Raw genomic sequence first — 20,332 nt, 5'->3', positions numbered from 1 at the left:
TTTATCATTTTCTTCACACAACTAGAGCTTTCTTTTGGTGGTATTTAATCACCGCTGGGGTTTTTATTTTTTGCTAAATTAACAAAAAAATACCAAAAATTTTGAAAAAAAACACATTTTTCTTTGTTTCTGTTATAAAAGTTTACAAATAAATAATTGTTCTTCATAAATTTAGGCCGAGATGTATTCTGCTACATGTCTTTGGTGAAAATAACCCAAATTAGGATGTATTTTTTAGTTTGTAGGAAAGTTATAGAGTTCACAAACTATGGTATAGATCTGAATATTGATCAGTCCTGAAGTACTGACAGCCAATCTAATTTCTTGAGGTCCAAGAATGTCAGAATAGTACAGATATCCCACAAATGACCCCTTTTTGCAGAGTAGACAGTCCGACGTACTTCATAAGAGGCATGGCGAGTTTTTTGAAGTTGTATTTTTTTGTCATAATTTTTCGGAAAATGAAAAAATTTAAAAAATTATTTTCACTATTTTTTTTTTTTACATACTGTCACCAGTGCAGTACAGCGTCTTCATATAACTGGCATGGCGGTGAACATGGACACTGACTGGTGACAGTATGAAAAAAAAAAAATATATATATATATATATATATTTTTTTTTTATTATATTTAATTTTTTATTACATTTTTTTAAAGATTTTTTTTTCATATTTTACTATGACCAAAGTAGTACAATGTTACCAAAGTAACATTGTACTACTTTGGGGGAGTGATCAGTATTTTTTTTTTTTTTTTTTTTATACACAGTTTGCTTATAGCAAAGAATTACTTTGCTATAAGCAAGCATTTAGCTGAATGAAATCGATTCATTCAGTTTTTTTTTTTTTTTTTTTTTTGTGCTTAGCTGTGATTTGGTCACAGCTAATCACATGACATGTGCATGTGACCTGCTGTGACCATTCACAGCTAGGCACTAGTATACAATGGATGGCATCATGAATGAAGCCATCCATTGTATACAACTATCATGTGAGCTGCTGTGATTGGTCACAGCAGGTCACATGGTACCAGCTACGGGAGCCGGTACTCGGATCTGTCATCGGCCGTGTCCGAGGTGCACGGCCCGTGACAGATCCCGCTGCTGCGCCGCAAACTGCGCATGTGCGGGAGCACGCCAAATGGCGTGCACCCGGAATACAGGAGCGCATTTCAAGCCGCCAAACGGCCATTGGCCGGGCGGCTAATGGTTAAATTCTAATCTCATTCTAATTCTAAAATTTCTGCATCACTCACTGCCAAGCCCAAACAGAAATGTAACAGAGTATACAATACTCAGCTTCTTCTAAGAAATTAAATGATTTTTTTATTGCTAATTAGAGTATTCAGAAATTCAGCATAATGATTTAGAAAAGAAAAATGTCTCAAAAAGAATAACATTTATAGAAAAGAATATTACAATACAGACATAGACAAGTATAAAATAAAGGGGATCAAAAGCAAAAGACACTTAACCACCTCAACACCAGCATATTACACCGCCATCCTTTCCAAGACAACTTTCAGTGGTCAATGCTGCAAAAGTTTGATTAACAATTATTTGGTCATGCAACACTGTACCCAATACTTTTTATATAATTTTTGACAGAGATAGAGGTCTCTTTTGGTCATATTTAATAACTACTGCATTTTTCATTTTATTATATAAACCATTTTGAAAAAAATAATCAGTTTCTCTTACTTTCTGTCATAAAGCATATCAAATAAATAATCTTTCTTCATAAATTTAGGCTAAATTGTATTCTGATACATTTCTTTAGTTAATACCACGGTGTGTATTAGTGTCTACAAACGATGGTATATATATTCATATTTTTTCAATCCTGATGTTCTAACTGCCTACCTCATTTCTTGAGGCCCTAAAATGCCAGGATACCGCACGGTATTTAATAAGAAGCATGGTGAGTATTTTGGAGATGTAATTTTTGGCATTTTTTAAAAAATAAAGACAGTAAATTAAATTTGTTTTTATTTGTCATATATATTTATCACACACAGCATGGGCATACTGAGTATGGGGATGCCGAGTATTTGAGACATTTCTGCAACCTAGCCACATAGAGGGACACCAGAATCTAAGAAGGACCCTCAGGATTAAACTGTGCATAAATTATGCATCTGATTTCCTGACTACACATCACATTTTCAGAGGCCCCAAAGTGCCAGGACAGTAGAACCACATGCAAAATAACCGCTTTTTAGAAAACAGACACTCCAAAGTATTAGCTAAAAGGCCTGGCTAGTCTTTTGAATATCTCATTTTTTGCTATGGTTTTTGGAAAATGAAGACAGAAAACAAAAATTATTTTTTATGCAAAAGATGTCATTTTAATAAGATATTTCTCACACACAGCATGGACATACTTAAATTACACATTAATACACATTCTTGCTGCTCCTCCTAAACATGAAGATCCCTCATGTGTGAGATTTTTTCAATGTTTGGACTGATTATGTACCCTATAAAATTCCATTAAAACTGTGGACTGTAATGCTTGCCTCTTTACGAGTGGTCAGGAAATATAGATGTTTTAGTCTAGGTTCACACTATGAATTGCCTATGAATTGCACAGGAATGAGCACCACATTCCTGTGCAGTTCACATGGTATTCAATGCGGTGCAATTCATTTTGATCTGGCTCAAATCGCACCGCATTGCACTTCTTTTAAAAATGCACTGCATGCAATACGGTGCAGGCAAACACACTGCGTTTGCGACCTGTGTTTGGGGTGTCTTTAACACTGCACTGACATGCACTGCAGATCACAGGGGGAGTGCATTTTGAACGTGGTGCAGGAAACATGCATGGATCGTGGGTTTCGCACACAGCATTCTAGTGTGAAGTGGAACTTAGTGTAGCTTCACATATAGCAGCCTCCATTCAGGCCTATCAATACTTGGTTTCCCACATTACTTATGCACAATGCTATGTTCACTGGGAGGAAGTACAGAAGGCTGAACAAAAACTGAAAACCTGTGGAAAAGCTGAGTACCTGTGGAACCAGGAGTACAGTTGTCCGTAGAGGTTGGCTGGCACTGGTGCCTCAGCAAGAACATAGTCAGTGGAACATGCAGATGGGTTGGTACAGGAGGCATTCAGAAACATGGTCAACAAACAAGCGAATTGGGTGATTGCCATGTTTAACCCTTTTGCTTCCAGGTCAGTAAGGTGTACAAATCTACAGCAATGCTTCCAGCTGGCCAGGTCCATACTGACCTGCATTTCTCCTTCTGCTATAAGTTCATGGTCACTTCAGTGACCATGAACCTAAAGTAGAACTGTTCAGCAGACTTTGCTGAACAAAACAATAGCTCTGATCAGTATGATAATCCGCTGATCAGAGCTATTCCTCCAAAATAGCTGTTAGTAATGTAACATTTCTCCCTGCTGTCACCAAAAATTTCCCCCACCACCACCCCTTTCCCACTACACTCTCCCCCCTCACATTCCCACACCAATTCTGCCCCACCAGCAACACTGATCCACTATGGCTCCCCTGCAGCCTCCAGCATCCCTCCTGTGACCCCCCCCCCCACCGGCTTTAGGTGCTGCAGGGGAACCACAGAAGAAAGAAAATCATACCCCTTGCTGGTGTTCCATCCCTCCATGTAATGCCTCCATCCTCACCCATCTCCTGGCACCCCCCCCCCCCCACAGTGCAGCTGGCCGACTTTCCCTCCCTGCACAGGCTGCCACTTCTTCTCAAGAGGAAAATAGCTGTTAGGATGGAGAGCAGGGGGGCTTGTAAACTTGTGTTTACCAGTACCTTTCCTTTCCTGAGTAAACCTAGTAAACAATCGGTACTGATCACTCCTATGTTCATTCATCACTGTAGCATAGTAAACAGTGTTTGTTGTGCCTCAGTTATGAATGAATAGGAGCCTTTATGCAGAGGCATCTATTAATTCAGATGCATTGCAGCTGAGGCTGCAGAAAAAGGGAATGAACTCTATGACTTCAGTCCCTTTCTCTATCTCAAAAAAGAGACCTCAGGGGACTGTTTAGACCTCTGATATCTCACAATGGAATCCAAAGTGAGGTTTGGCTTCTCACTTCCTATATAAGTAGCGGTAGTCCAGCATGGCATCCGTGCCCCAGAGGACATTAGGTGTTATTAATATTATTATTATTATACAGGATTTATATAGCTTCAACAGTTTGCTCAGCACTTTACAATATAAAGGGAGACAATACAGCAACAATACAGTTCAATACAAGAGGGATAGGAGGGCCCTGCTCCTTGGAGCTTACAATCTAAGAGGGAGGGGCTGGTGGTACAAAAGGTAATAACTGTGGGGGATGAACTGATAGGAGGAATAGAAAATTCTGTTATTAGCTGAAGGCAGGATAGGCTTCTCTGAAGAGATAGGTTTTCAGAGATCGCCTAAAAGTGGGAAGAGTAGGCGATAGTCAGTTAAATTGGGGTAGAGAGCTCCAGAGGATGGGGGAGGCTCTGGAGAAGTCCTGGAGATGAGCATGGGAGGAGGAGACAAGGGAGCTAGAGAGCAGGAGGTCGTGCGAGGAGCAGAGAGGACAGTTTGAGTGATATTTGGAGACAAGATTGGTGATGTATTTTGAGCCAGAATTACAAATGGCTTTATACTGTATGTTATTGTTAATGTTTTGAATTTTATTTGTTGGGTAATGGGAAACCAGTGGAGGAATTGGGAGAGAGGAAAGGCAGAAATGGAACAGTTAGTAAGGTGGATGGGTCTGGCAGCAGCATTCATGATAGACTGAAGAGGGGATTGCCTGCAATTAGGTAGGCCAATGAGCAGGGAGTTACAATAGTCGAGAGATAACAAGGGAGTGAATAAGTTGCTTAGTGGTTTCCGAGGTTAGGAATGGGCTTATCTTGGAGATGTTGTGGAGGTGAACCCTACAAGATTTGAACAGTGATTGGATTTGGGGCTGAAAGGACAGATGGGAGCCTAGGATTACACCTAGTACCCTTGCATGAGGGGAGGGACTGATTGTTGTGTTATTGATCTTGATGGAGAAGTCAGGGGAGGGGACACGAGCTGAAGGGAATAGTATGAGGTCTGTTTTGGAAAGATTTAGTTTGAGGAAATGGAGTGACATCCATGCTGATATGTCACTTAGTAGGTTAGTAATGTGAGAGGAGACTGAAGGGAGGAGTGGAAAGATATTTTTTTGTGTCATCAGCATGTAGATGGTACTTAAAGCCATGGGAGTTTATCACGTGACCAAGGAAGGAGGTGTATATGGAGAAGAGAAGGCGTCCAAGGACAGAACCTTGAGAGACCCCTACAGAAAGATGAAGTGGAGAGGAGGAGACAGAGTTATAGTTAATGCTGAAGGAGCGCTGCAATAGGTAGGAGGAGAAATAAGAGACAGCAGAGTCTCGGAGGCTAAGTGAGTGGAGTTTTTTGAGGAGGAAGGGATGGTCAACAGTATCAAAAGCCGCAGAGAGGTCAAGTAGTAAGAGTATGAAGTAGTGGCCATTGGTTTTAGCAGTTAGTAAATCATTAGTGAGTTTTAGTAGGGCAGTTTCAGTGGAGTGTATTGAGCAAAATGCAGACTGTAAAGGGTCAAGAAGGTTGTTGCCAGTAAGGTAGGAGCTAAGACGATTGCAGACTAAACATTCTAAGAGATTAGAGGTAAACAGGAGCAGGGAGATGGGTCTTAAGTTGTTCAGATTGGTGGGGTCCAGCGATGGCTTTTTAAGTATGGGAGTGATCTGTGCATGCTTTAGATGGGTGGTGAAGGCACCACTGGAGAAGAAGAGATTGAAGATGTGAGTGAGGGAGCATAGGACAAAAGAAGAGGGTGACCGTAGTAGTTGAGAGGGGACAGGATCCAGGGGGCAGGTGGTGAGGTGGGCTTCTGAGAAAACCTTAGTGACCTCTTCAGTAGTAGCAAGGTCAAAAGAGGAAAGTGTTGAGGAAGGTTTAGTGTAAGGTATGCTAAGTGAGATAGATGCCTGTGTAGCGGAGATGCCCCTACAAATTGCATCAATCTTGCTTTTGAAATGATTTGCAATCTCGTAAGCAGTGAGTGAGGTACTGGGTGGAGGTGGAGAAAGTAGAGAGTTAAAAGTAGAGAAGAGACAATGAGGACTGGATGACAAGGTATTAATAAGGGTGACAAAGTAGGCTTGTTTGGCAGCATGGAGGGAGGAATTGTATGTTAAGAAAGCAGATTTATTTAGGGTGAATGCTTGCTGGGATTTGGTTTTATGCCACAATTGCTCCAGTACACGACTATGTCGCTTAAGATTTCTGGTGTTGTCAGTCTGCCAAGGTTGTAACGTTCGGGGCTTGATACTTTGTGTAGTTAGAGGAGCAAGTGAGTCTAGTGTGGATGAAAGTGAACTGTTGTAGACAGAAGTGGCCAGGTCAGGGCAGGATAGGGGAGAGACTCTGTCATAGAGGCAGTCAGTTGCAGAGTGGAAAACAGAAGGGTTAAAGTTGTGAAAGTTTCTCCGGGAAGTCTGTGGTAAACCATTTTGATGTTACTGGCCGATGCTTATTTACAAGTGTTTTTACTTCATTTTAATGTGAGTGTTCTATGTTTAGAATTCAGGGGTAGTTTGAATGGTACAATATGGAGCTCTTTCCTTTTATCCTTGGTATGTTAACACCGGGATGGATAGGTAATTGAGGAATTTTTTCAAAGCATCTTCTTAGATAAATATGGTTTCTTCTACCCTCTGATGTTTGCAATTAGAGTATTGCTAAACCCACAACAGTAAAATAAATCTGTATGTAATATTAATTTTTTAATATCCAAACTTTAATTCGGTCTTTAGTAGTTTTTGAAATATATGCTGGCAGAATATATTCCCTCTTAATTGGATGTGAATGTGAGGTTTTGCATTTCAGTGGTCAGATGTGAATTATTTGTGTTTGAGCTAAGGGTAATCAGTAGAGGTTTAAAGTCATGTTTTCTTTTAAAATACTCATGTAATGTATACCATATTGTGAATTTTTATAATGAGTCTGAGAGTTTAAATTGTAGTCATAAATCATGGATTTTGACAGTTGTATGTAATATAAGAACTTCAGAAACCTTTTTCATAGTCTGTATGTCAATCATGATAATGACTTGGTGGTTTGAATGGGAACACATGTTTCTATTCAAGTTGGGAGTGATTTTGGAGTAGTTTAGAAGCCCGCGAATTTGAAACAAAGCTTAATGGGAGGACCTAATTTCTCATGCATTTTAAGTATGCAGCTTTTCAAAGAACGGGTCAGAAGCTTCTCAGATAGACTACACTTCACTTCATTCACTCACACACAGAGACATTCTTTTCACACACTCTTACTCAAAGCACGTGCTTGGACAAAGAACAAAAGAATAGCACATGGTCATTTCTTAAACTAGGCCAAGAAAACTTCTATCTAAGCTATGCAAAGGAACTACATTATTTCCTAATATCCAAGGCAATTTATTCTTTATTTTTATTTCATTTTAAGCTACATATATCTGAATTTACTGTTTTTTATTGACTTTGTATTTTTGGTGTGTGATCAAATAAAGTCACACTGCTCATACTGACCTGGCTTTCATAAGGATTTCTTCCCACAACCATCTACAAGAACCTAGAAATATTAATAGAGTTTTTTCATAACTCTGGAAATCTAACATTATTGGCGAGTGCCAGCCATTCGATTTTTCCACGTTTTTTCAATTTATCCTCGCTTCTTCAGAGGGGATTGAGATGAACTATTTCTATTGATTAAGCTTCGGAAAGATTGCAGAACCTGGAACGGAAAACATTGGTTGTGGAGATCTGAGGATTCAAGTGGTGACCAGAAAAGTCCCTGAGCCAGAACAAAAGAGGAAATTTACTACATTCGGTGAGTAGAAAAATGGAATTTATTGATTCATTAGCTAATGAAAGTAAATTGGAATTTCAAGGTTTAGCTAGCCATGCTTCTGATACTGGTTTATGGAAAGCTATGTATGATCAATGTATGCAGGCTAATGTTGATATTGATAGCTCTAGATTTACGTTTAATAAGATGAAAAGAAAATTGCGTAACATTGTGAAGCTAGTTAGAGTTTTCAATTCTATGGTGTTTGCATTGCCAGAGAAAAATGTGGTTTGTGTTGTTAAGACAGATAGCAAAAATGTCTTACAGAGTACAGACATGCAGGATACTGTTGAATCCAATTGTGCAAACTGTGAAACTTTTTGTACCTATATTGAACATCTTGAGCAAGAAATTGAATCTCAAAATGTTGCAATATTAAAAAATAAGCAAATAGCTGTGGTATCTAAGAAGAAGCAATCAGAAACTGCCCTAGCCTCATTTATCCCGGACTCACCCAGGGGTGATGAAGTAGGCAGTGAGACTAATGTACAGAGAGAGAAATTACTTGCTAGAGCATCTAAGTTGAAGTTACAGATTCAGGATCAGTTAATGAAAATATTGAAGGATATACCAGCATATAACATGAGAGAAAATTCTTTCCATAATTCCGATGTTTTTGAGAATTTTTGTGATAGGTTTCAATTAACTGATGAGCAAAGAAATCGCATTTTTGGGTTGTGGATCCCCAGTTTTATGGCTCGTAGGTTAGTCAAGACTCCTTTCATGAATGAGGATGATATGGAAATTCATAGCAATGCTACTGATAGATTACGACAGTTATTACTGTTCACAACAGGAGAGGAGACACCTAGTTTGGACATTTTGGACTCCTTAAGAGCTACTATTAATGATGATCCATTTGACTTTAGGATCAAATTTTCTAAGGCATACAAGATGATTTTTAATTTACAAGATGAGACCCCTGCTATGGTCAAGGATTTTGTAAAAAAATTTAAGTACCTTGATCCAGCATCTTTATTGATTGCTAATGAAAAGGATAATTTGGATGACGCTGCCTATATTATTGACAAAATTAGGAGACAATTAAAGCTAAATAATGTAAGACCAAAAATTGCTTTAATTGAGAATAATTATCCTAAGACTGACAGTCAGGATAAATTCAAGACAGGAAATGCTGCCCCCCGCAGGAATGACAGAGTAAGACAAGGGAATCAAAGACCACTCACTTGTTACTATTGTGCAAAACCAGGGCATTTGAAATGGCAGTGTAGGAAGTTTTTGAAAGACATTCAGATGAGAAATTTGGGTAAAGAAAATGGACTTATTTCTCCTGAACCGTCAGCTCCAATTCGTTCACAGGAAGTTAAGTCATCTTCACCCTATGCTCCTCTGATCAGAGAGATTAGTGAAATGTCAATTAGTAATGGAGGAAATGTGAACAACTCACATTCATCCAATACTTCAAGACAGCCATTATTACCTTCACCATGACTAGCAAAAGAAAAGGAAGTTGAACTCCATTGTCTGGAATATGTAGCTCCAATTTTCTTGGATAAGTGTGGCCGCCCTTATGTAAAAGCTAAAATTAATGGACAGAAATCTTCAATTTTATTGGATTCAGGAGCTCAAATAAGTGTTTTAGGCATGAAAATACCAATTCCATCTAATACAGCAGTATGCACAGTTGTAGGTTTCAATGGAAAAGGTGATGTTCAAGCTAAAAAATGTAAAAATGTGTCTTTTGAAATACCAGGATGTTCGCAAATGGAGATAGACTTTTGGTATTGTCAAGGATCAGAGAACATTATTGGTGCTGATGTTTTGTCTCAAAGAGGGTGGATACTTGATTTAGCCAATGGCATTGTTTGGCAAGGCTCTGCTAATCGTAAGCCTATGGTAATTGACCCAGCAGATTATTGTGAAGTCGGTAGCATCTGTTTGACAGAAGCAATTGATGCTGACTATAAATGGCCAGATACTGGAGATAATTTGGAATTGAAACAGTTAGTACAACTACACAAAAAACTGTGGAGTCAAGGTAAAAATGAAGCTGGACTGTTCAAAAATATTGAAGTTAATATTCAAGGCAAAGACCATCCCCCATTAAAACAATACAAGTTGCCGCCAGAATCTGATGAACCTGTATCAGTAATCATACAAGAATTTTTGGAACAGGGTATCATCAGGAAAGCTAATTCAGTTACTAATAATCCTTTGTGGGTAGTGGCAAAGCGTGATGACCCTAGTGCATATAGATTATTGATAGATCTAAGAATGCTAAACAAATACACTCCAAGTTGTACACCCATTGTGGCAGAAACTCCAGACATCATGTCATAAATAAATGCCAATGCGAAAGTGTTCTCTGTTCTTGACATTGCAAATGGATTTTTTAGTATTAAATTGGCTGAGAGTTGCCAATACAAGTTTTCATTTGTCCACAGAAATGTGCAATATTGTCTCAAACGTCTTCCAAAAGGATATCATTCTGCTAAGTATATATTACATCAGGCATTAGCAAATGTTTTGTCTAAATTTTCTAGACCTGATTGTTTAATTCAATATGTAGATGATATCTTGCTTATGACGAATTCTGAAACTGAACACAGGACTCTCTTAGCAGAATTGTTTACACTTCTGCAAGATGAAGGTCTCAAGCTGAATACACGCGAAGTTCAGCTCATGAAAAATGAAGTAAAATTTCTTGGAGTTCTGATTGGACCAGGAAAGAGACAGCCTTTACAGGAAAGAATTGAGTCTATTGCGTCACTTCCTGTACCAACAACGTTCAAAGCACTGAGACAGTTTTTGGGTTTGGTAAATTTCTCTAGAGATTTTATCGAATCATTTGCAGAAAAAGCCAAACCATTGTATGATTTGTTGAAGTACAATGAGGAAAATGTATTTGGTCCCTGGACAGAAATACAGCAAAAAGCTTTTGAGATGTTGAAAAATGATTTGCAAACAGCTCCAGCTTTGGCTACTGTTGATAAGCAAGCACCATTTGCTTTGCAAGTGCATGCTTCAGAAACTGCAATCTCAGCTGTCTTGATTCAGAAACAGGGAGGAGTCTGGAGAAGTCTTGGATACTTCTCATGTCTGCTTACCCCAGTAGAGAAAGGTTTTGATGATTGTGTCAGACAACTTGTGGGAGTACATTATGCAGTAAAAGCAACAGAGCATATTGTAGGATTCAACAAAATTATTCTACAAACTCCACATAGCACATTGAAGTTTCTTTTTGAGAAAAATGTTCCGGGAGTTTCCAACCAAAGATTTTCTCAATGGTTGTTGGCTCTATCACCTAAGCAAATACAGGTTGAACATAATGCCAAGTATGTCCTACCTCAGTTGATGGAATACAACGGGTTAGAACATGAATGTCTATGTGAAGTCCAAGAAACTTCCTCTCCTCTTTTCCGTAGAGAGGCAGAGAAAATTGATGAACCTGTATTTGTTGATGGTTCTAGATACTGTATGTCAGGTAATTATTACAGTGGATATTCAATTTGGTATCCAGAGCGTAATTATTCCATACAGCACAAATTGCCAGGACATTTTTCAGCTCAAAGGGCAGAACTTGAAGCAGTAAAAACTGTGTTGACATTAGACAAGGAAGAGAACAGAAGTCCATTAGTGATCTACAGTGACAGTTCATATGTTGTACGTTCCCTGACAGATTATTTACCAATTTGGAAACGTAGAGGTTTTGTAGATGCATCTAACAAAGTCCTAGTGCACAAAGAGACACTTGAATCAATTTTTAAGCTAGCAGAGGAAAATCCTATTGCCTATGCAATTGTAAAAATTCCATCTCATAGGAAGGACAATGATGAGATGAGTGTAGGCAATAGAACAGCTGATCTCTTAGCAAAGGAAGCAGCTTTACATGGAGTACCAGTGATGCAGTCTGAACCAGTCTCAGTTAATGTTGTTAGGAAGACAGACACACAGATTCCCTCCTTTGCAGAAGAACAGAAAAGGGATCCATCTCTTTCTGCTTCTCAGGTTGATCCAAAATTTCCCTTTATATGTGAATATGGAATTTTGTATCATGAGTTAAACGGGTTTCTGCGTCCTGTTATACCGCAGCATCTACAGGTAGAATTTACAAAATACAATCACGAAAGCCTAGGTCACATAGGTAAACAAAGATTGCTTGAAATACTCAAGGAAAAATTTTACTGGGACAAAATGGAAGAAACAGTAGACAGTGTAGTTCAATCTTGTCTAATCTGTGCTCAAGTGAATCCTCGACCAAAGGGTCAAAAACCTCCATTACAAAGAACTCCTCCAGCAGATGGACCATGGTCCACATTACAACTAGACTATATAGGACCGTTACCTACAGGTAAAAATGGGTACAGGTATGCTTTAGTTGTAGTTGATGTTTTTTCAAAATGGATTGAAATCTTGCCTGTTCGCAAAGATGATGCATTAACAACTGCTAAAATGCTAATTAATCATGTTTTTCCAGTCTGGGGTATGCCAACAAACCTCAGTAGTGACAGAGGAACCCACTTCACAGGTAAAATAATGCAGGCAATGTGTAAAATCTTGGGTATACAACAGAGATTTCATGTGCCCTATCATCCACAATCTGCAGGTATTGTGGAAAGAATGAATAGGACTGTCAAATCAAGGATTGCAAAAATGTTATTAGACAGAGGAAATACTTGGGTTGATGCTGTACCATTGGTTCTGATGAGTGTCAGAAGTACAACATCTTCTGCAACACAGTATTCTCCTTTTGAGTTAATGACAGGAAGGAAAATGCGTATTGTTTTTCCCCATGAACCGTTTTTGTCAACGCCGCAAAAAGAGGCAATAGAAAAAACAAAGTGGTTACAGATGTTGCAAGACAATCTGAACACTATTGTACCACATGCAGCTACTCGCATGCAAAAAATGGTTCCTCCACATTCTTCTAAGTTCGAAAAAGGAGGACAAGTAATGGTAAAAACTTTCAGAAAAACTGGACCATGGCAAAGCAACTGGGAAGGTCCATTTGATATTTTGGATGTTCAAGGAGTAATGGTACAAGTGCAAAGATCTCTTAATTCAGTAAAAAATGCGCGCAGACAACAAACAATGTGGGTGCACAGTGACCAATGCAAATTGTTTATACCGAGATAATGATACTGCATTTCTTTTGCAGACATGGATTTCAATAATCCGGAAGAAACAAAGCATCGCAGATTCCAAAGAAAAATAAACATTACAACAAAAGAACATAAGGAAAATCAAAGCAGTAGAAAGAAAAGACTTATTACAGGATTGATTTTTTCCTTAGTGACAATGACAATATTAGTAATCTACAACATAAACTTTTCCAGCAATGCAGAAGTTAACAAGACTGAAGCCCTACATAAGAAAGACACTACACTTATTAGGAACAAAAGATTTTTTCCTAAAGACAGTAACATTAATACAGCTGAAGACTTGCTAGGATATATGTGCATAGGTTATGGTAGAACTTGTTGTTCAGAATTGTATTTCGTTCATAATAATGATATTGAAGTTAGAGCTAAAATAGAGTCTAAATCAAAATTTGTTAAAATGCAAGGATCTTATAGGATCAATAACGAAACTAGTAACTTTGAATGTAATTTATCCGATATGGGATACTGGTTAATAGTTTTAAAGGGAAATGAACCTACTATTTGGTCAGGAGATATTTCCATAGACATGTTAAATACTGGAAATATAGGAAGTTCTAAAACAGATATTTGGTATCAATTACAAAGTTATTCACACTTTCTTGATCCTGAACATTTGAATATAAATGGTAATGAAAAAGAGGACATAGTGAAAATATGGGATTTCCAAGTGACAAGAGCTTTGGTTCAAACTAAAGTCAAAGTAATTGTTACTGTGGTAGATTTGATTGTCCCAGAGATAAAAATATCTCCTCAATCATTAAGACTTGTAGAAGGAAAGGATAATCTGAATTTGATGTGTAGTACACAAATACACCTACCTCAAAATTCATTATTAACTTGGAAAAGGAATGGTGAATTTTTGGGAAGTTTTCTTCATGATAAAACTGATGTTATCCATAAAAGTATTTTTGGTAATTTGAACTGGGATAATGATAACTTTGTGTATCATCAAAACACTATATCAATTAATGATACAGGTATATATGAATGCTGCATATCAATAGAAAATTATCTGAAGAAATGTGTAAATACAAATGTAATTGTACTATCCCCTAAAAGAACACAGTGTACGGATAAGAAATTTATTCCAGCCAGTCCCTTCCAAATTAACCATTTCCAGACCAGACTTCTGTTGAGAGAAGGAAAGTTTGTTATTATAGTGTGGAACTTTAACATTTCAGAATGGAAAATCTCAACAAGGTTTCCACAATGTAAAGAACATCTGGTTAACATGGAATTAGGTATTGAAAGATGGTTTGGTACTGATATTAGGAATCCTCACAGGAATAAACGTGGTATAGTTGAAGGTATTTTAGGAGGAATAGGTACTATTGGTAGTATTACAAATAGCATGGACATTAGTACACTAAAGTCTGATCTCGAGACAGCCGGTTTAGTGGGAAGCAATAGTATTAAAGTACAAAGAAACTTGAATCAAATATTGGAAAATATGGTGATTAAAACAGCCAATATTATGGGTCCATCTATATTACACTTAGAGAATATTACTCTTAATTTAATGTCAAGTGAACAGCATTCCCATATAGCCAGAGCATGTTTAGAAATTCAGATGGAATATTCCACAAATTTTAAAATAATAGCTCAAGCTTTTCAAAGTGGAATAACTCCTATAGGTATTGTACAAAATTTACCAAGAGAGTATGTATATGCCATAAACCATACTGATCTGTGGGTAAATAAGTGGATTGGATGTTATCAGAACATATGTTATAGTTCTTCAATGATTCCTGTAGCAGGAAAAGAACAAATGTTGGTTCCAATCACTGTCTTGGGATTACCAGTTAGCAACACACAGTTACTATATTATCATCTGCAATATACAGATTTTGCATTTACTGATAATAATTTTGAGTTAGAACAATTAGATCTGTCTTCATGTTTACAATTTCAGTCTAAAGTGATTTGTCTACCTAATCAAGACAAAGGTATATTTCATTCTTGTTACCATAACCATACTCTATGTTCAGCAAGGATAGAAAAGGTTAAAACCACTTCTGAGTTAATCTCAATTGTAGATAAAAAGAAAGTTTGTTTTCAAGTTATGTCTGACTCAGAAAGGGTTCAATCCTTCTTCTCTTCTTGTACACATACAGAAAACTTAAGTCGAGGTTTGTTCTGTATAGAAGGAGATATTTCAGCAATAAGTGTTAATGGGATGAGAATGAATTTAACAAACATGCTTATGAAAAATATAAGTGCTCTTCCCATACAGTACAATATATCTCAAGTGGATGAATTCCCATGGAGAGATTGGGCAAATGTTATTCAAAAAGATGAAGGTTTACTGATAGCATTATCAGATGAACTTCAAAAAGCAGAAATATTATTTAAACATGAACAAGGGAGTTTAAAAGATATAGAACATGAATGGTCTGAATTTTCAGGTCATTCTTGGTGGTCAAAATTTAAACGTACTGTATCAATGTTGGGAAAAACTTCAATTGCATCTGCAGCAGGAAATATTTTATTACATCCTGTAATAATTATTTTTATTATTATCATATTATGTATTATATTTCAATTATGTGTAAAATGAACAGTTTCTATAAGCGAATTAGAAGTGAAATTAGGAAAGGAGATAATCTATTACAAGATATACTTCAGAGGAAAATACTTTCTGGTTATGCTGACTCAGTTACAAATAATGATACATTTGAGATTACTAAATCAAAACCTGAGTGTTTGTGATATAAATGATGTGTGCTTGTTATAAATTAATATGAATTTCATATTTCAGAGGGGAATGTAATATTAATTTTTTAATATCCAAACTTTAATTCGGTCTTTAGTAGTTTTTGAAATATATGCTGGCAGAATATATTCCCTCTTAATTGGATGTGAATGTGAGGTTTTGCATTTCAGTGGTCAGATGTGAATTATTTGTGTTTGAGCTAAGGGTAATCAGTAGAGGTTTAAAGTCATGTTTTCTTTTAAAATACTCATGTAATGTATACCATATTGTGAATTTTTATAATGAGTCTGAGAGTTTAAATTGTAGTCATAAATCATGGATTTTGACAGTTGTATGTAATATAAGAACTTCAGAAACCTTTTTCATAGTCTGTATGTCAATCATGATAATGACTTGGTGGTTTGAATGGGAACACATGTTTCTATTCAAGTTGGGAGTGATTTTGGGAGTAGTTTAGAAGCCCGCGAATTTGAAACAAAGCTTAATGGGAGGACCTAATTTCTCATGCATTTTAAGTATGCAGCTTTTCAAAGAACGGGTCAGAAGCTTCTCAGATAGACTACACTTCACTTCATTCACTCACACACAGAGACATTCTTTTCACACACTCTTACTCAAAGCACGTGCTTGGACAAAGAACAAAAGAATAGCACATGGTCATTTCTTAAACTAGGCCAAGAAAACTTCTATCTAAGCTATGCAAAGGAACTACATTATTTCCTAATATCCAAGGCAATTTATTCTTTATTTTTATTTCATTTTAAGCTACATATATCTGAATTTACTGTTTTTTATTGACTTTGTATTTTTGGTGTGTGATCAAATAAAGTCACACTGCTCATACTGACCTGGCTTTCATAAGGATTTCTTCCCACAACCATCTACAAGAACCTAGAAATATTAATAGAGTTTTTTCATAACTCTGGAAATCTAACACTGTATATGCAGTAAAGCATACTTGTTATACTCACTGTGGAACCTAAGGGGTTAATCCTTTGCATTGTGTAAAAAGGCTGTTTGATCCTTTCTTCTCTGCCTCTCCTCTTGTTGAAATGACCACCTGATACAGACTGAACCCGTCACATGCACATGCTCAGTTTGGTGTGTATTGCCAGAGAGGTTTTTTTTTTTTCTTGGGAGGGTGCATGTGATCAGCACAGAGCCAATCAGCACTGTCCAGACAGAGGGTCAGAGGTTCAGATCCTCCTAGATCAGAAATAAAACTCCTCCTACAAGCTTTAACCAGTGCTTTGCTGAAATCACAAGACTGCTCTTACTTCTGATAAGAAAAGGTATTTAGGAGTTTTATTTACTAAAATATTTTCACTTCCATGTTTTGTGTACTGTGGGAGGCCAGATATAGTTAATGCAGGGTCCTGGGTTTAGTAATACTTTAAGATCTACGAATAATGCGCATGTTGACCTTTCTCTAATCAGAAGGTCATGCATTTCTGGTAATCCATGCATGGTGTTACCTGGTGGAGGATCCTTCTACTGTCTGGGAGATACTCCCATCCTATAGTTGTTATTTGGAATGGCACACTATCCATCACTATTTCAGCATTCAATTAATTTTCTTTTATTGCACTTGTGGATTCAGAGATTCAGTTGATTAGAACTAGATGCATATCATTTATTGAGGTATATTGGCACCTTTATATTTAATTTTCATTTACTCATGAATTAGCGCAATACATTTTTTATATACACTTTAGTATGCCCCACATGAACATGGCCTTAGTATGAATTTAGCAGGAATTTCATGTTGTGTTTGTGTCCGCTAACAAGGATTTTTATGCATTTTTAATGTAAATAGCAATTTGATAAACATTTGCGCAACTAGTGTGGGTCCCAAAAAAATCGCACATTTTTTTTATTCTACAGATCATGTGCTTCCAGAAAATGTATGGTTTGGGGCAGGAATTTTTTTCTCAAAGAACAGGTGCAGGAACTCCCTTATTCTGAGTCGCCCCTTGTCTTGGCCCCTACCCACCTCCGAACAACCTCCCTTGCTTCCACCCTCTAGCCACCTCCCAGTAGTGCCCCGTTTTGAGAATACAGAACCAAGGATCATTTTGTGGTAATAAGCAATATGTATAGAATTTGTTAATGATAACAAGAAGAGCAGTAAGATAGATCCCCTACGGCCAACAGGCTCCCCCAACAACAATGGACCCCCCAAACAAATTATCAACCCAGAAACAATAGATCCCCAGCAGCAACAACAGATATTGCAACAGCCAGTATCAATAGACCTCTCCCTCAACAGCAGATCCCTCCCATCAACAACTGACCCCCAGCAACAATAGATTCCCACCATTGACTATAGACTTCCTCAGTAACAATAAACCTCCATGCAAAAATAGATCCACTCCAGCAACAATAGATCCCCCAGCAGCCAGCATCAATAGACCCTTGCCATTACATACATTAAGTGCTGGAGCTGCCGCAACTGTGTTCCCCAACATTCCAGCTGAAAAAAAGTCCTGGTTTGGGGGATCTTTTACAAGCGCTGAAAGCTGTAAGTGAAAAATGACAACCTCAGATATTCAGTGTAAATTGTGTTCCAGTTTTGTGCACCTCCAGTTTTCACCATTTCACAAAATGATGAAGTTTAAAATTTACAAATATTTATTATGTATTAATACAGTTTTATCTTTTATGTTTAGTAGGAATTTAGCAGGAAGTTTGTACATTTTGATGTGTTTGTGTCAGCGGATAAGGATTTTTGTGTATTTTTAGCAAAAATATTGTTTTGATAAACATCACAGGACTTAAAAAAAATCAGTAGCACCTTCTTTTTATTTTACTGGACCTATGCTGTCAGAAAGTGTATGGTTTGGGGGTCTTTCACAAACTCTGAAAGCTGTAAGTAAAAAAACAATGGAAACATTGCAAAAATGGTCTGGCCACCTGAGTTTAAAAGTGAAGTGAAGGGCCTGGCAGAGAAAGGGTTAAATGCAAGCTGAAAAAACCTTTTAAATTCTGATACAGTGATAGGCTTCCACTCATATGGTCTGGCGTAAAAGGATTACTGGGGGTGTAAAGGTTACATTGTTACACAATTAAATTGAATAGTTCTGCAGTGAACAACAAATACAAAATTGAACAGATGTAATATTTTCAGTTTCCACCTTAGAATCTGGTTGGGCTGTCAGGAGCTAAATTATAGGATAGCTACAAAGGTTTTGTGTCCTTTAGGACACTAGTTCTGGCACTCTGAGACTCTGTTGCCCTAATTCTTCATGGTCAATGTTGCAAAACTCTATTGCTAGTGCTTGCCTCATGCATGTCAACAGGATGTACTTAACTGGTGGTGCTAACCTCATGCACTTCACTTGGATGTTCAGTAGTTGGTAACATGGCACACCTAGGGCCAATGCTAGACTATTTTGTGCCCTAGGCAAGATCAGCTACTTGTGACCCCACACCCCCCTAAAAAAACCCAAAAAAAAACCAAACAAATTAAAAAATGTTAAAAACAGTAGGAAATATTAAATCAACACAACATGAAGCTGCTAAATTTCTTTTAACGTGCAAAATTAAGTGCCATAAGATGCCACCAGCACCAATAATAAAGACAAAATCAGTATTGTGGACAGACTGTATCTGTGGTTGGCAGTGACATGGTGACAGTTGCAGTGATTGGAGGATGATGGATCCACACTCTGACAGATTCCAGGCTGGAATTCCCCAGGCAATGGGGGGGGGGGGGGGGGGGAGAGAAAAAAACAGCAGGCAGCTGAACTGAGCAATCCCACACAGTGACAGATCCAACCCAACACACCACCACCAACACTGACACAGATCAGCAGGCTCAGCAGGCACTGGAAGAGCAGGCTGTGATATTGTGATGATGTCATCACTCACTGACACATTGTACATGTGATGGATGGCTGCCCTGCCAGCCCTGTCACACACAGAAAAGAGACATTACCTTCATGCAGCTCCACCTCTGCTGATGAATGGGAAGAGAAGGGCTGGAACTCCACAGTGATCAGCAGAGGCGTCCCTAGGGTAAGTGTCACCCGGTGCGGTAACACTTGGTGACACTCCCTCCGATGATCCCCGCAGAATGGATCGGATCTGCGGATTGAGCATAATGGATTGGACTCCGATCCATTATGCTCAATGCGCAGATCCGATCCATCCTGCAGGGATCGTTGGCTTTCTTTACAACTTACCTTTTCTTGGAGCGGGTCCGGTGTAGCGGCAAGATGTGTCTCCCATGTAGATATGGTCCCCCTGAAGCAACTGCGCATGTCCCGGTTTCAGGCACGATCAATTGATGATAGAACTACTGTTTCCGACCATGTACCTTTGGTGAAGTAACCCCTTCCATGCCAATTTGCTTCAGGGGAGACATATCTACATGGGAGACACATCTTGCTGCTACAACGGCCCCCCCCCATGTCACTGACCCCCCCACATGTCACTATCTTCCCCATGTCACTCCCCCCCATGTCACTGTCCTCCCCACATGTGTCTGTACTCCCCATGTCACTCCTCCCCCCATGTAACTGTCCGCTCTCCGATCCATTATGCTCCCAAATAATCAGTGGGGCAGCCTAAAAGGGGTTAACTGTGGCAGCTCTGTACTACAGTTGGTGATCAGCGATCGGCTTCTTATGGC

General features: G+C 38.2%; 1 protein-coding gene across 1 annotated transcript; it reads left to right on the top strand.

The window, feature by feature from the left end:
- The first annotated feature begins 13,370 nt into the window (after positions 1–13,370).
- On the top strand, positions 13,371–16,546 carry LOC149461540 (uncharacterized). The gene is given in 2 exon segments (XM_089678216.1): positions 13,371–15,526; positions 15,529–16,546. Coding segments are annotated over 2 exon segments (2,310 nt in total). The 5' UTR covers positions 13,371–13,383; the 3' UTR covers positions 15,696–16,546.
- The last annotated feature ends 3,786 nt before the right edge of the window (positions 16,547–20,332 follow it).

This window comes from Staurois parvus, unplaced genomic scaffold (genome assembly GCF_062004578.1).
Source record: "Staurois parvus isolate SC_StPar_1 unplaced genomic scaffold, SC_StPar_1.0 ptg000199l, whole genome shotgun sequence".
Classification (NCBI taxonomy): domain Eukaryota; kingdom Metazoa; phylum Chordata; class Amphibia; order Anura; family Ranidae; genus Staurois; species Staurois parvus.
Note: the sequence above shows the minus strand (reverse complement) of the source record. Positions and strands in the feature narration are given on the sequence as shown.